Here is a 17,754-nt window from a genome sequence, read left to right as displayed (position 1 = left end):
ACCGGCGAACTCCAGGGACTGTCACGCACTTTCCATTTAGGTTGCAACAAAACAGCAACTGGTTAACCTGGGAATGTAACAACAGGAGAAGGGTTGGTCACGGGCGTGGGAGAAGGACGTGCATTTCAACTTCACTGATATCGCTACATTCGTGGGAGAATGTAGTGACAAAACGGCCATGTGTTTTCAACCCAAAAGTCCAGCATCTGGGACATGTCCCGTGCTCTGGTGCCAGCCTCTGTGATGAGATAAGTTGATGTTGTAGACAAGTGTGAGATGCCAGCTCATGTGCCAGCTCCCCACGGCATCATGTCATATGAGGTAGGTTTGACACATCCAGGTCCTTGGGTGCATAAACCCAAGTTGCTTCATCGTTCCTACTCTTTCCTGAAGGGAAGGGACCATAGAAATAGGGCTTCCATGCAAAAATAAGTTTCTACATAGCTTTCCTGGCTAATAAGTTATGTTCATGGTGGAGGGAAGGGGCGCATGAACTATCCTCCAGGATTACCAGACCCGTAAGTATATGGACTGGGTGTTATTTTGTGACCAGATTGGGAGACTAAAGAGGAGTTGGGAGGTCCCCAGGTTCTTCTGTCCCTGTTATTGCTTGGGCATTTTCCAGCGTGGGTACATTTAAGATTTATACTTTGTAGTTTGGTTCTTTAAATTAAATGTGTGCATTTTGGAATTCCAAAGTATTTAGAAATTATTCAGCTCTTAAATTTTGTGCTTCAGAGCCCCACAGATACGGGAAATACGTTTGCCCTGGAGCCAGGGGATTTGCTGATGGACTTTACAGAAGCCACGCCGATGGTAAATGATTTCTTTTTGAAGCCTTGGATGAGAAGGTTTGGATAATTTCTTAGGTCATTTTTGGTGGAGGTTGTTACAGTGGTCGTGCTTATAACATCTTTTAAAAGATGTTGACTCCGAGGTTTTGTTAATCTGGTTTATATATTTCTAATAATGGCCTAATGTTTGAACAGGTTTCTGATGTTAATGGGAGTCAATTTCTTTGTCTAGCCTAAGACTTCTCAAAACTGATCCCTCAGAGTCACCCTTAGAGGAGATAATGTCCTCATAAAGGTCTGATGTCCTTTTAAAATGCTTTACTATATTCTGCTTCTTTCATCGGACAGTAGTTCTTGCTAATTTCATGGCTTGGAGGTCTCAGAGACCAGATCAGGAATCAGGCACATTTTTTGGTATGTTTGCAGGAGAACTTGACTAAACGTCTGCCCCTGACCTATGTCTCCCGATGTTAAGATGGCCACATTTTACGAGTGTGCGTCTGACTACTTTAAGCGTTATGCTCTCTGAGGACAGCAGAGAGTCCTCAGGTGCAGCTTCTTCCATCGGAGGTTCTGAAGCAATGATTGGCCGCTTCTTTCAGTCCATCTGATTGGCCACGATGGTACATCCAGCACGTGTGTGGTCTACCACTGGGTCGCTGTAAGGCTGATTACAAAAAGAAATCACTGCCCACCCTGCTCCAAGACAAAATGGTGAGGTGGGCGGAGACCTGTGAAACAGCACAGGCCTTTCAGACTGGTGGAAAACCAAAATCAAGGCATTTCTGGAAAAAGATCAAGGCAATACAGGTTTTAGAAAGAGCGGGGTGGGGGGAACGTAGACTGGGATAGCAAGGGATTGCTAACAAAGGTGTGAGGAAACAAGGGAAAGAAAAGGGAAAGGGAAATGAAACTGGAACATTAAGACCGCGGCCATTAACGCATGGCCAGAGATTCGTTTGTTCGTCCCTCTCATGTCGCACACTTTTTAAATCCGCAAGCCAAAAACTGTACGCATGAGAGGGACTTGAGTAGCTGCCGCTGCCTCTCTCTGCCCCCCGCCTTGCCTTTCTTCTCCCACAGCTTCAATGGAGCGAGAGCAGCCGCCCCCTCTCTGTCTCCCACCTTCTCCAGCCAGAAGCCAGGGGTCCGGTGTTGGGTGGAGGCGGCAACACGGTTCCGTGCTCCTCCGGCATGCTGACCCTCTGGAGGTGAGGAAAAGCTGGAGGCGGGCAGAGGCGGGCAAGTAGAGGCTGCGGCGGCCGGGGAAAGAAGCCACTGCTGCTGCAGGCTTCCAGCTGTGGCGGGGGGGGGGGGGAAGGTGCCGCCGCCGCTGCTGCCCCACGGGGCCGGGCAGTAGCTTCGGCGAGGAAAGGAGCCACCGCTGCTGCTGTCGGCACTCCCAGAAGTCTCCCTGCTGGAATTCGACCCGGGCGCCGAGCACACATGGGCGAACTCCCGCCTCTGTTGCGTGACTTCTATTTAAGTCGCCATAACAGAGGAAGGGAATGTAGTGAAAGGGGGAGGGGTCAACATGTGCTTGGGCGAAGAACGTGCGTGCAGACCTCCCCAATTCGCTCTATACCTGGGAGAATGGAGGGGCAAAGTGGCCATGCGTTAATGGCCTGTCTGGAAGACACCGATGATTGTTGTTGGATGGCTGCAGCATGCTGTGATTCTTCTGTTGGCTATCCTGGATATAACACCATACCTGAAAATTCATGCAGCTGGGAGCCCAACAATATGTTACCTTTTCCCACACATTCTCACACATTTTCACGTGTTCCCCCAGCTGCACAGCAGTTGCAGGGGACTGCTTCTTTCTCCCTTTTTAAAAAAATAAGAGCCCAAAAAAGTTCGGAACAGCACCACAGGGGGAGGAAGCCCTCCTGCCTCCCCCCTCCCAGCAGTTTTCTCACAGAAAAGCCCTGTCGGGGGAGTTATTTTTCCCGATTTTGCTGCTGTATCTGTGCACGTGGAGCCACCAAATTGGAAAAAAACAACCTCCAATGCGATTTTTTCATGAGAAAACTTTGCGGGGAGTGCTCCCTGTGGTGGCACTCCAAGCCCATCTGGGCTCTCTAAAAAGAAGAAGAAGAAGAAGAAGCAGTTCCCTGCAGGGAACAGATGAAAATTTCACACATACCCCTGCTGGTCATCAAGTGTTCAGCAATGAAGAGAGGCACCTGCCTGTGTGAACCAGCTAGAGCAGGGGTGTCCAACACATTTGTTACAAGGGCCGGATATGACATAAATGCCACTTGGTCGGGCCGGGCAACGTTGTGTACTATAAAATTAAATGTCAGGTAATTGAAGAGACAGGCAAAGCCAATTAATGATATTATTTTTTTACTTTATTTTTTACTTAAAATACAAACATGCCTAAAGCGATAACATTCCTACAGTATTCTCTTTTATTTAATCGTTTTTTAAATTTTTATTAAAAATAAAAAAATACAAAAGTAATATTACATTCAGCATTGCTGCAAGTATGATTGTCATATATAAATTCAGTTAGGAGGGAATTTAAAAAAATCTGGGTAGTAGCCAGTCCTGGTATACTGCTAATGCCCCAACAAGTCTCCCAGAGGCAGGATTGGGTATATCATTTCTTTGGTGGGAGGTGCCCATTCTCAGAAGTGTTCATTTGTCTTTAGGCTATACAACAGATGTTACTTGTAGCTCCTCTTGGTGGTTCTCTGATGGTGAGTGGCAAATTCCATGTCACTGATAGGTAGGTGATGGGCATCCTCCCAATGGGTGGATGTTCTAACCCTCCCATGGGAGCCCCATTGCCTGTGCCTGGGAGTGTATCTGCAATAGAAAGATTCCACCTCAGAAAGATCTGCAGGTTTGGTTACTACCATGGTGTCCACCAGTCTGTAATCATTGACATCTTGGGGCGGGGGCGGGGGGGGGGGGCTGCCTTGGCTGGCTCGGCTGGCTCACGGGCCAGATAAGAGCTCTCAAGGGGCCAGATCTTGCCCCCAGCTTTATGTTTGACACCCCTGAGCCTCATGACTGGAGGGGAAAAGACACCTTCACTGGCTTAACATGTTGATGTTTTAAAACCATAGAATCTCTTCCTTCTGAAATGTAGTCACCCTGCCAAATGTTGATGGATCTGTCTAGAGGAGTGGTGCTTCCTTTTGGAAAGCTCCTTCCAATACTAGCTGGGTTGAGAGACTTGCACCAACTGTTGGACTTCCACCTCAGAATCCCTAAATTACCTTTTTAGGAAATCCTGAAACACATCTGATATACTCAAGTGTTTCTCTCCCCCCCTCCCCGCCCTTAGCCACTCTTGATCTGTTCTGGTCTGATTCTACCCATTGTTTTATTAATACTAGATGCTAAATAATGACCCTCATGATCACAGCAGATGTGGATGTGTGGGGATATTGTAGAGGAGTCTGGGAGGACACTTGAGAAACATCTCTCTGTCTTCTGAGGGCATATAACTCCGTCACCCACCCCCCATCAGTGGAAGACGGGGGAACCCATAGTCAAGGATGGAAGGACATGTTGTGTCCTCACTTCAGCACTTCAGCATTCATAGGAGAGAGCAGCAATGGTTTATATGAGAAGAGAGTAAAGGGAACTTTAGGCTTTTGATAAGGTTCCCCATAATATTCTTATTGACAAATTGGGAAAATGTGATTTATATCCTATTACTTTTAGGTGGATCTGTAATTGGTTGACAGATCACAGCTAAAGAGTGCTTGTTAATGGTTCCTCATCCACTTGGAGAGGAGTGACTAGTGGAGTGCCTCAGGGATCTGTCCTGGGCCCTGTGTTGTTCAATATCTTTATAAATGACTTGGATGAAGGAATAGAGGGGATGCTTATTAAATTTGCATATGATACTAAATTGGGAGGGGTAGCAAATATGGTAGAAGACAGAGTCAGGATACAGGATGGTCTTGACAGGCTGGAGAATTGGGCTAAAACCAATAAAATGCATTTCAACAGAGATAAATGTAAAGTTCTGCATTTAGGTAGGAAAATCAAATGCATAATTATAGGATGGGAGAGACTTGTCTTAGCAGTAGTGTGTGCGAAAAGGATCTTGGGGTCTTAGTAGACCAAACACTGAACATGAGTCAGCAGTGTGATGCGGTAGCTAAAAAGGCAAATGTGATCTTGGGCTACATCAACAGAAGTATAGTGTCCAGATCACGCGAAGCGATGGTATCGCTTTACTCTGGTTAGACCTCACCTAGAGTATTATGTTCAGTTTTGGGCACCACAATCTTAGAAGAACGTAGACAAGCTGGAACGTGTCCAGAGGAGGGCAACAAAGATGGTGAGGGGTCTGGAGACCAAGTCCTGTGAGGAAAGGTTGAAGGAGCTGGGTATGTTTAGCCTGGAGAGGAGAAGACTGAGACGGTATATGATAACTATCTTCAAGTACTTGAAGGGCTGTCATATAGAGGATGGTGCCGAGTTGTTTTCTGTTGCCCCAGAAGGTCGGACCAGAACCAATGGGTTGACATTAAATCAAAAGAGTTTCCATCTAGATAGTAGGACGAATTTTCTAACAGAGTGATTCCTCAGTGGAACAGACTTCCTCCGGAGGTGGTAAGTGCTCCTTCCCTGGAGGTTTTTAAAAAGAGTTTAGATGGCCATCTGTCAGCAATGCTGATTCTATGATCTTAGGCAGTTCATGAGAGGGAGGGCATCTTTGCCATCTTCTGGGCATGGAGTAGGGGTCACTGGGTGTGTGTGGGGGAAAGGTAGTTGTGAATTTCCTGCACTGTGCAGGGGGTTGGACTAGATGACCCTGGAGGTCCCTTCCAACTCTTGATTCTATGAACTCGGGAACCCTACTGATTATGGCCTAAATCGGCCCACTGCCTCTGGTGATCCTAGTATCTGGAATGAACTATGTCCTATACTGCAAATGGTCAGTTCCACACTGGAATTTCCATGGTTGCTCATGCAGATTTTTTCAGACAATCCAAATAGCTTTGTAGTTACTGGTTGCTTTCCATATTTTTGTGTGTTGTGTTTCTGTCTTTTTTCCCCAGACCTGATTTGTGATTTAAACAAACACACTTAAAACACAATTGCCAAGCTAACTTGTCGTCCCTGGACAAGTTCCTCTCCTCTCTGCCCCTCCCCTCCCCTCCCCTCTCCTCTCCTGTTTAGTTAATTGCTTCCTGTTCTCTCCCAGTTCCCATGGAACATTAATTAATCAATTGTAAATTACCAGCACCTGGGCGGGGAGACTTCAATACCGTTTTTCAACCTCAAAAGCCACTGGCTGTTTTAAAATGATTATTTCAAAATAACACTATAATAATTAAAGTAATTGTGAGCAGTGACTTTGCCTTGCTACAAAGTGAAAATCAGAATTTAGCCCCTTTCCTCTGTACATAAAGGCTAATAATTAGCTGTTTATTTGTGAGTGCTACAGAGAATGGCCTGTCAGACAACAGGCGTAATTAGGCTGAGAACAAAAGGAATAATGTGGAGGAGATGGGATCTTTGCTGAAGGGAACATAGACCTTTCATGCATGGCTGCTTCCCTCGCCATCACCCCTCCGATTTGGGGTCTTTGTTTGGATTATGCATGCCGTTTCTGACGGGCAGAGGTCACCTTGCTCTCCCCCTGCCTTTCCCCGTGTTTTCAGGGACCTGTTTTATCTCGAATTTGAAAACACGGGCAAAATGCGGGGAAAGGCAGGGGGAAAGCGAGGTGACCTCTGCCGGTCGGAAACGGCATGCATAATCCAAACAAAGACCCGAAGTCGTTGGAGGGGTGACCATAAGAGAACTAGCCAATACTTTCAAGCAGACATGAAATAGGATGATGCCTGTGGATCTGCATTTTATAAAGAATATAATGTTGTATTTAGTCATGTATAATGGAGGCCATGTTTCAGTTTTGCTTGCAACTGGATGCAGGAAAGGAACTCTACAGCCTCACAAAAAAAAGGCTGTCATGTGAACCATCTATGATTTTATTCCATAGAACTGAGTAGGAATCACTGAGAACTGAGCTAGGTCTCAGCTCTTCATCTGCTTATCTCTGCCCTGTATTTCTTGGTGTGACACTGGAGTGGACTCAGTCTTGGGTGAAAGTGAGGGAGGTCTCACAGAATAAAAGCACTGGGCCATTTGCCCACCTTTACTGCCTCCATCAGAATATGTTCAAAACCAGAATAAATAGGAATTACCATATTGTTAATCTCTGTTTTTTTAACACTTAGAATCATTTCCTCTGTGGGATACCACCAGGCTGTGCATTGCACTACGCAATTCTGGTATGTCTGTATTTGCAAGCAGTTTTTGCGGGGGAATAATTATTGGTTTCATGATACTGCAAATTAAATTTTGAGGGCCATGGCCACATGAAGTACCAGGTGCAGCAGGTCCTATGTTGTCTCTTCTCCCTCACCTCACACACTTCCTATTAGTCTGAGCCAGAGAAAGCCACATTCTGCATTGACAAGAATGATACTAGTGATGCAGAGAAACTGAGTGAATGTTGGATGAATCTGGAAATGAGAGATACTGCACAACATTTTCCTTCCACAAAATTTGGAATATGTTTAAGATGGGAAATGGGAGCAATGAATCGGTAGGGTTCCCAATACTGCCCCTGCAAATGCTGGGAGATTTGGGGGCAGAGCCTGGGGAGGACAGAGTTTGGAGAGGATGTGATGTCACTTCTCGGTGATGCTCTAGTCTTTCTCTTTACCACAGAGACTAGGGGAAATTCCTAGAGAAAAGAGCAGCTTCAGAGGGTGGACTCTGTGGCATTATACCCCACTGAGGTTCCTCCCTTCCCTAAACCCCACCCTTCCTAGTCTCCACCCCCAAATCTCTAGGAATGCCCAGCCCAGAGTTGGAAACCCACAGGGTAAAGCAGCTTCCTATGTTCGTGACTGATTCCAGCATGGATGGCAAAACGATCTTTCATAACAATATGTAATGGTTACAGCTGCCAGCTCCAGTTTTGAAAATACCTGGGGTTTAGGGTTGCCAGGTCCCTCTTCGCCACCGGAGGGAGGTTTTTGGGGCGGAGCCTGATGAGGGTGGGGTTTGGGGAGGGGAGGGATTTCAATGCCATAGAGTCTAATTACCAAAGCGGCCATTTTTCTCCAGGTGAACTGATCTCTATTGGCTGGAGATCAGTTGTAATAGCAGGAGATCTCCAGCTACTACCTGGAGGTTGGCAACCCTATTGGGGATTTTGGGGGGAGCCTGAGGAGGGCAGAGATTGGGGAGGGGAGGGACTTCAATGGGTTATAATGCCATAGAGTCCACCTTCCAAAGCAGCCATTTTCTCCAGGTGAACTGATCTCTGTCGCCTGGAGATCAGATGTAATAGTGGGAGATCTCCAGCCACCACCTGGAGGCTGGCAACACTAGTAATGTGCTTACTGAGTCAGGATCACTGGATTCCATCAGTTACCACTTGGAACCTGGATTTAGAATGTTCCAGCAGTGGGGCTAAATATGTTCAGCTCTGTTTATATCTGTTGCAGACTCGGCCCCCTTGTCTCATCAGTGACATTTCTCATTTCATGATTGTGATTAGTGACAATTGGATCTGGAGTCCAAAACCTGGCCACCGTGTTGGTTCGGCTCTCAAAGGAGTGCTTCTTTTTACCACAGCAAAAACAGAAAGTTCTGCTGCATGACTGAGTCATCCAACAATGAAAAATATAAGTGGAAGTTAGTTTCCTATTGATATTCAGGAGTCACGTTGCTGAGTAAAAAATTGCTAGGAGACAGCTGCATCGGCTAAGACTACCGTGTGCATTTTTCATTCCACTGTTATGGAAAAACCAATGGTTGTGTATTTGGTGCGCACAACGTATTTTCTCACTTACTGCTCTTTTGAAAGCCAAAACAATTTTTTTACAAATGCAAAATATCATTTTCATCAACACAAAGCCCTTAAAACAATAGTTTATTAACTCTGAAGGTTACCTTGTGCATACACTTATGCGCCTTCATTACATACTGGAGCAGGGACTAATGCCAGGGGCAGGAGCACAAGTTTATGATGGAGCATGGGGGGTTGTAGGGGGTAATTGGAAGGTTTGAGTTCATTTGCAAATATAGAAGCAGAGAGTGTTGGAAGGAACCAGACGCTCAAACAGCATCAAATCCTCCAGTCCTCCACCAGCAAGAATCCTGCCCTCAAATTCAGTCAACTCCCAGTGTCCAGGGCTCAACCTCACTCTCTCTGATCCAGACTGAAAAATATTCCCCCCAGCTTCCCTCGCCCAGCATGGTGTAGTGGTTAAGAGCGGTGGTTTGGAGCAGTGGACTCTGATCTGGAGAACCGGGTTTGATTCTCCACTCCACATGAGCGGCGGAGGCTAATCTGTAAACTGGATTTGTTTCCCCACTCCTACACAGGAAGCCAGCAGGGTGACCTTGGGCTAGTCACACTCTCTCAGTCTCACCTACCTCACAGGATGTCTGTTGTGGGGAGGGGAAGGTGAGTATAAGTAAGCCAGTTTGATTCTTCCTTAAGTGGTAGAGAAAGTCGGCATATAAAAACCAACTCTTCTCCGTCTCCTTCTCCTTCCCAAACTTTGCTCAGTATAACATTCCAAAGGCGCGAGAGAGATCTCCAGCTATCATCCATGAAGGCTCAAGGAGGTTCTTTGTGACTGTTCTTGGACAGCCCTCCCTTGGCCATTCACAGTGACCAAGACAACTAAGCTTCCACCGAGGTGATACAGCAAGGGATCTTGGAAGCAAAGCAGGGTCAGCTCTGGTTCATACTTGGAGGGGAGACCACTAAGGTTAGGGTTGCCAGCTGGGAAATACCTGGAGCTTTTGGGAGTGGAGCCTGAGGAGGGCGGGGTTTGGAGAGGGGAGGGACTTCAATGCCATAGAGCCCAATTGCCATTTTCTCCAGGGGAACTGATCTCTGTCACCTGAAGATCAGTTGTAATAGTGGGAGATATCCAGCCACCACCTGGAGGCTGGCAACCCTAACCAAGGAAGTCCAGGGTTGCCATGCAGAGACAGGCAATGGGCAAACAACCTCCGGACGTCTCTTGCCTTGAAAACCTCTCTGAGGTTGCCATAAGTCAGCTGTGACTTGACAGCCCTTTCCACCACCACCAAGGGCAACAGAAGCAGGCCTACCCTACAAACGTCTGTCAGCCAAACCATCATGGCTTCCCCCAGAGAATTCTGAGAACGTAGCTTGTGGAGGGTGGTGAGGTTTTTGTCTGAGAGATCCCTAGCCTCTTTTCATCAACTAAAGTTCCTTGGGGAAAGGGAACAATTCTAAAGCCAGTGTGAGGCTGCGCATAGGTATGCCATGAAGAAAAGAGGCCGGCATTCTGTCTGTGAGGGATTTGAGACACTCACGGCAGTTTTACTTACTCTCTTGACAAGATCCCCTCTTTAACGTGTGATCCTGTTTTCATTTACAGAAAATGTGAACTGGCTCTTTAGACTTAAGACTTTTAAAAGGAAAAAAGTTGAAAGAAAATAAAAGCTGTAGCCGAATTGTTTAAAAATGAGAGTTAATTGCTTGTGAGTGCCTCTGGTAGCAAAATTGTTATGCAGCGGCTCCATGTATTTCATATTGGAAGGCGAGAAAAAAATGAATTGCTGGCTTTTGGTAGTCAATTGTAGTTCAAAGCTAGTTCATCTCTTGATTGCAGTCTGGAAACAGACCATCTAGTGAAGGAACAATCTACATGGCCGTTGATAAATGAATAAATATTATTTGCCACATCTCTCCCATGAGTCTTTCACAAGAGCTCAAATGGGAAATCCAACTTTTAAAGTTAGCTTTGCGCCCCTCCAGCAAATGTATTACTAGTCCAGTAATTAGTCTAGTCATCAGTCAATCCTATTCCAGGCACTAAGCAACTAGTCAGTTGGTTATTGGTCTGAAATCTCAGCTGTGAGGAAATGAAACTATGCACTGATAGTTCAGAAGCCCTCATTTGCCTGCCCCCACCACCCACCCCCAATGCGGGTAGAAAAATTTGTGCAAAGGGTCCAGCCAGGACCAAGGTACAGGTTGCTGTAAATTGGGTGGAAAACTTAGGTTTTAAAAACCTGATAGTCACAGCGGGGAAAATAGAACCTCAGGTGGCATTTTGGGTTGCCTGAGCAACCCGAAGTGGCAACCAACAACTGCTGACATAAAAAAGCGGTGTGTTTACGGGGAGAAGCAGCAATGAGCATAGGACAGGAGATAACTGCAGAGGTTGTGGGGGGAAGAGGACGTGAGTGGGTGCAGCGAGTGAGTGGCCAAGGTGAGGAACCAGGTTGCCAACCTCCAGGTGGGGGGGGGGAGTCTAGAGGTCTCCTAGAATTACAACTGATCTCTACACTACAGAGATCAGTTCCCCTGACAAAAATGTTGGTTTTGGAGGGTGGACTCTTGGGCATCCCGTCCCCACTGGGTTCCTGCCCTTCCCAGGCTCCACCCCCAAATAGCAAAGAATTTTCCAACCTAGAGATGGTACCCTTAGTAGGGGGACAAAAAGGAAGAAAGATCAAGTGTGTGAGTACCTGGAGAGGGAAAGAGCACCATGGGAGGAAGTAAACATAGAGCAGGTGGAGAGGAGAAAACTGGTCAAGCAGACCTGATCCAAGGGGGAGGAGAACATGGGAGGCATTTTAATTTCCCATTTCCTAGGAGTTCTTGCGGGGGGGATGGGGGCTTGCATATTAATATTTGTGTGAAGTTAGGTATTGCTGTGCACAGACTAGCTGATCCATCAAAACTGAAACTGCAGAGCTGTTGGGCATTTCCCATCACTGGCTTTGCATGTCTGCATCAGCGGCTGCCTCCATGGGGGTGGCTGATCTCTCTGCGTGGACGAAAGGGCTCAGCTGTTCCCCTTCTCTGCGTGCACCTGATGCCCGTCTCAGCAGCAGATGGAGAAGGAGCGGCAGATCAGAGCAAGCTGGAGCTGGGGCCAGGGCAGCTTTGAGAATGCAGACGACAGTTGAAAGAGATTATCCCCCCCTCCTTTAGCTGGTTTCCCATCCTTCAGTCTGTTGACTCCCCAAAGATGCTTTGGGTAAAAACAACAACAGCAGCAGACCAATCAGGTCTTTCCAGTGCCTCTCGAAGATATTAGAAGATGGTAAAGTATCAAAATGTAACCTCAAATTGAGAAAGAACATAAGAATACAAACTGGCCAACTAAGGTTATGAGTGGACAAATTAAAGAAGTCCTCAGGTTAAAATATTCCCACCAGCATCTTTGCAACAATTAATGCCACGTCATAAAAGAAAGGAAGGCCACAGGCAGCTCCAGAGAAGTCATCAACCTGGAGATGATAAGCAGCTGCCAAAAATGTGGAAGGCCTTTTGTGTTTCATGGATGGGGAACTGAGGTCTAATTCTGTTGTTTGTGGAGGCTGTATAGTAAGGAAGAAGCCTCACTGGGCAAAAGCTCTACCTGGCTCTACCCACTTGACAGGTGCCAGAAAAGCTGTCGATGGGCGCCATGGCACCCACGGGCACCATGTTGGGAACCCTGGCTTATATACTGATGATTATTTCCACAGTACACAAATTCAGTATAGGTCGACTCTTGCCTTGAGCTCTGCATGGCAGGGCCTGATCTTAATCTCTGCTAGTTCCAAGATCTGTTTTCTGCCGCTCAAAGCTGTAGTTTTTAAAATCATTTTCAGCCTGATAGACGATGCCCTTGCTTCAGTCGACAGGGCATTCTCCCAGTTAGTTAGTTAGCTAGTTTATTGTTGTTATGGTTGTAGACCAGCACAATTCTCCCAGTAACTTCTCAGGAATTGCAGTTCTCCTCCTCCTCCAGGTGATCTGCCGAAGTCTTGTCATATGTCAATCAGACCTCAATCTGACAAACAGGGAGGAAACATGGCTGATGAGTTGGGCTGCAAACATAAGGACTCAGCAAAAGCAAACAAAACGAGACACAACAAAAAAGACACATACAATTACAGTTCACTAGTGATTAACATAATATCCATTCAACAATTTAGTGGTTTCGTAACAATGTTATCTAGTATGTTTTAAATTGTTAGCTGCCTTGCCAGCCCTTGTAAGGGCAGAAAGGCAGGATATAAATTTTGTAAATAATAATAATAATAATGTATAATATCAAGAATATCAACACACTGATTGATTTGTTGAAATAAGGCAGTAGTAAACTCAGATATGTGCAAAACTCTACTGTTGTTTTAGGCCTGTGATGCTCAGTAGCTCTAGAGCGACACAAGGCTCTTTGACATGCTGCCTTTGGCTCAGAATCATAGAATCGTAGAGTTGGAAGGGGCCACACAGGCCATCTGGTCCCACCCCCTGCTCAATGCAGGATCAGCCTAGAGCATCCCTGACAAGTGCTTGTCCAGCCTCTGTTTAAAGACTGCCAGTGAGGGGGAGCTCACCACTTCCCAGGGTAGCTGATTCCACTGTCGAACAACTCTTACTGTAAAAGATTTTTTCCCTAATATCCAGCCAGTACCTTTCCGCCCTCAATTTAAACCCTTTATTGCGAGTCCTATCTTCTGCTGCCAAGAGGAACAGCTCCCTGCCCTCCTCTGACAGCCCTTCAAATACTTCAAGAATGCAATCATGTCCCCCCTCAGCTTCCTCTTCTCCAGACTAAACATTCCCAACTCCGTCAGCCTTTCCTCGTAGGGCTTGGTCTCCAGGCACCTGATCATCCTCGTTGCTCTCTTCTGCACCTGCTCAATTCTGTCCATGTTTTTTTTTTTAATTGAGGCCTCCAGAACTGCACACAATACTCCAGGTGCAGCCTGATCAATGCAGTGTACAGTGGAACTATGACATCTTGTGATTTGGATGTTATGCCTCTGTTGGTGCACCCCAATATTGCATTAGCCTTTTTTGTTGCTGCATCACACTGCATCACACAGCTCATATTTAACTTATGGTCCACCCGTACCCCAAGATCTTGTTCACACACGCTACTACCCAGAAGTGTATCCCCCATCCAGTATGCGTGTGCCTCATTTTTGTTACCCAGGTGTAGAACTTGGCACTTATCCTTGTTGAATTGCATCTTGTTCACATCCACCCACTTTTCCAGTTTGTTCAGATCTCGTTTGAAAATAGGGATAACATTTGCCCTCCTCCTGTGGCACATCTCCCGTCCTCCTGTCTTCTGAGCACCATTCCCCAATGTGGCACCTGCCCCATTTTTCACGTACGGGGGCAAGGCCCTTCCCCGGTGGGTCGGGTTGGTAGGTGGTTTCCACCTTGAAACAGCTGTCAGAGGACGAATGGGTAAGCTGTGAGCCTCCCTAAGCTGCCAGTATCATGTGAAGAAGAAGAACTGGTTTTTATACCCTGATTTTCACTACCTTTTAAGGAGACTCAAACCGTTTTACGATCACCTTGCCTTCCTCTCCCCACAAAAGACACCCTGTGAGTTCGGTGGGACTGAGAGAGTTCAGAGAGAACTGTGACTAGCCCAACAGGCTTCATATGGAGGAGTGGGGAATCAAACCCGGTTCTCCAGATTAGCGTCCACCGCTCTTAATCACTACACCGTGCTGATGAGGGATGGAGATAAATGTGGCTCTTTTGGTTTATGCTAACTCGGACTGTACCCCCACCCACCCACCCCGTGAGCTGCAGAATATCACTGTTTTAGGGCACTGTGTGGAACAGTATCATAACTACGATGTTAATGTGGAGTTTGGGGACCTCTTTTTCTTTTGTCATCACACCATTGGAGAGATCTTTATTGGATTGCCTGATTTTGAAAGCCCTGGTTTAGACACCCAGATTTCCTTTTTATTGCATGTAGATGAGATAGAAACCAGACCAAAGAGCGGTTATCACCTTTTCCAAAGATCAGTTAGATCTGAGTCCAGGAGCACCTTAGAGACCAAGAAGGTTTTCAGGGTTTGAGCTTTCGAGAGTCGAAACTCCCTTTGTCAGGTACGAGTAGGAATGGAGACTTCTGAGTCTTTGTATCCCACTCAGAAGGTGGGAGGGGTGTTGCAAAGAAGGAAGGTAGTATTGGACGTGAATCTCACTGTTCTCCTGCAGACCAACACGGCTACCCTCGGAAACTTTTTCACAGATGGCACTAGATCACGTTCTGTGCACTGAATGGCGAAACCTGCCAAAAGTTGGGGTTTTTTAAAAAACATTTTGACAAGTGCCTCCTTAAGCACAGCTTGTTACTTTTGTCAGTTTAGATTTTTCTGCGGGGGTCTTTGCCAGAGGCAGGGTTCTTACTGACAGAGTTCATTTAGTTTCCCCACTCCTACACATGAAGCCAGCTGGGAGACGTTGGGCTAGTCACATTCTCTCAGCCCTACCTACCTCACAGGGTGTCTGTTGTAGGGAGGGGAAGGGAAGGTGATTGTAAGCCAGTTTTATTCTTCCTTAAGTGGTAGAGAAAGTCAGCATATAAAAACCAATTCCTCCTCTTCTTCTAAAATTGAACAGTCATCTTCTTCCCTCCTCTCCTCCCCTGCACACACGTGAATTCCAGGGTACTGTCTTACACCCAGCAATGTCTCTTGACAGAAGAATTTTTGTACATGGATGAAATGGGCAGTGGGCTCAGATATGTTTTTGGTGAGAGCCTTGCCAACCTGATAAGGAGGGCTTTAAACTAAATCCAATGGGGGAGCGAGACAAAAACTTAAAGCCTAGCACGTTGACAATAATTGGAGATGATTCTCGCCAACAGGGAAGAAATGGTTGATGAGGTTAAAGTAGTAGGCACTCTGGGTAGTAGTGTCCATGTAATCTTGGAATTTACAATCTTGGGGAAAGGAAAAACTGTACATAGTCAGACATATAGGTAGGACTTTAGGAGAGCAAATTTTAACAAACTTAAACCTATGCTGGGTAGAATCCCATGGTCAGAAATACCTAAGGAGAAAGGAGTTGAAGAAGGGTGGGAGTTTCTTAAAAATGAAATAATGAAGGTGCAACCACAAACCATTCCTATGAGAAGGAAAAATGGGAGGAGCCTAAAGAAGCCAGGGTGGCTCCATAAACAGCTTTTTAAAGAGTTGAGAAATAAGAAAGATTCATTTAGAAAGTGAAAGGAGGGCCTTCTTACCAAAGAGGAATATAAACAAATAACTAGTGCTTGTAGGGAGAGTGTTAGGAAAACTAAAGTTCACTATGAGCTTAGGCTAGCGAGACATGCTAAACACAACAAAAAAGGGTTCTTTTTCTATGTACAGAGTAAGAATAAGGACATGATAAGGCCACTGCGGGGACTGGAAAGTGAAATTGTAACAGGAGATGAAGAGAGGGCAGAACTGCTCAGTTCCTACTTTTCCTCAGTCTTTTCTTGCGAGGGAAGCGGTGCTCAACATGGCATAAACAGAACACATGATGGGAGAAGGGATTTGCAGCCTAGGATTGGCATTAGGGAAGTGCACAAATACCTAGTTTCTTTAAATGAAACGAAGTCCTCAGGGCCAGATGAATTGCATCCAAGGGTACTCAAAGAACTTGCAGATGTAATTTCTGAGCCTCTGTCCATTATTTTTGAGAATTCTTGGAGAACAAGTGAGGTGCCAGAAGATTGGAGGCGGGCAAATGTTGTCCCCATCTTCAAGAAGGGGAAGAAGGGGGAAAAGGAGGATCCGGGTAACTATTGACCCATCAGCTTGACTTCTATACCAGGAAAAGTTTTCAAACAAATCATCAAACAGTCAGTCCTTGAGCATTTAGAAAGGATGGATCTGATCACTAAAAGCCTGTCCGACTAATCTTAATCTGGTTGACAGATCGCACCCAAAGAGTGCTTGTTAATGGTTCTTCATCCACTTGAAGAGGAGTGACTAGTGGAGTGCCTCAGGGATCTGCCTGGGCCCTGTGTTGTTCAATATTTTTATAAATGATTTGGATGAAGGAATAGAAGGGATGCTTATTAAATTTGCAGATGATACTAAATTGGGAGGGGTAGCAAATACGGTAGAAGACATAGTCAGGATACAGGATGATCTTGACAGGCTGGAGAATTGGGCTAAAACCAATAAAATGCATTTCAACAGAGTTAAATGTAAAGTTCTGCATTTCGGTAGGAAAAATCAAATGCATAATTATAGGGTGGGGGAGACTTGTCTGAGCAGTAGTGTGTGTGAAAGGGATCCTGGGGTCTTTGTAGACCAAACAGTGAACATGAGTCAGCAATATGATGCAGTAGCTAAAAAGGCAAATGCGATCTTGGGCTGTATCAACTGAAGTATAGTGTCCAGATCACGTGAAGTGATGGTATCACTTTACTCTGATCTGGTTAGACCTCACCTAAAGTACTGTGTTCAGTTTTGGGCTCCGCAATTTAAGAAAGATGTAGACAAGCTACAACATGTCCAGAGGAGGGCAACAAAGATGGTGAGAGGTCTGGAGACGGAGTCCTATGAGGAAAGGTTGAAGCAGTTGGGTATATTTAACCTGGAGAGGAGAAGACTGAGAGGTGATATAATAACCATCTTCAAGTACTTGAAGGGCTGTCATATAGAGGAGGGTGCCAAGTTGTTTTCTGTTGCCCCAGAAGGTCGGACCAGAACCAATGGGTTGAAATTAAATCAAAAGAGTTTCCATCTATATATTAGGAAGAATTTTCTAACAGAGCTGTTCCTCAGTGGAACAGGCTTCCTCAGGAGGTGGTAAGCTCTCCTTCCCTGGAGGATTTTAAGAAGAGGTTGGATGGCCATCTGTCAGCAATGCTGATTCATAGAATCATAGAGTTGGAAGGGACCACCAGGGTCATCTAGTCCAACCCCCTGCACAATGCAGGAAACTCACAACTATCCATCCCCCACACACCCAGTGCCCAGAAGATTCTATGACCTTAAGCAGATGATGAGAGGGAAGGCATCTTGGCCATCATCTGGGCATGGAGTATGGGTCACTGGGTGTGTGTGGGGGAGGTACTTGTGAATTTCCTGCATTGTGCAGGGGGTTGGACTAAATGACCCTGGTAGTCCCTTCCAATTCTATGATTCTATTCTATGATTCTATGATTGT

At 46.0% G+C, this 17,754-nt stretch overlaps 1 protein-coding gene across 1 annotated transcript in view; it reads left to right on the top strand.

Annotated features, from left to right (window-relative positions):
• LOC130484340 (band 4.1-like protein 4B) overlaps nucleotides 1–17,754 on the top strand; it is a 34,789-nt gene that overhangs the window by 2,261 nt on the left and 14,774 nt on the right. Inside the window, exon 2 of the mRNA XM_056857292.1 lies at nucleotides 739–816. Within this exon, the coding sequence (XP_056713270.1) occupies nucleotides 790–816 (27 nt within the window). The 5' untranslated portion in view covers nucleotides 739–789. The remainder of the gene's footprint in view (nucleotides 1–738; nucleotides 817–17,754) is intronic.

The sequence above is a fragment of the Euleptes europaea genome, chromosome 11 (genome assembly GCF_029931775.1).
Source record: "Euleptes europaea isolate rEulEur1 chromosome 11, rEulEur1.hap1, whole genome shotgun sequence".
Taxonomy (NCBI): Eukaryota; Metazoa; Chordata; class Lepidosauria; order Squamata; family Sphaerodactylidae; genus Euleptes; species Euleptes europaea.
The sequence above is the reverse complement of the archived record's forward strand: the minus strand, read 5'-3'. Positions and strand labels throughout refer to the sequence as shown.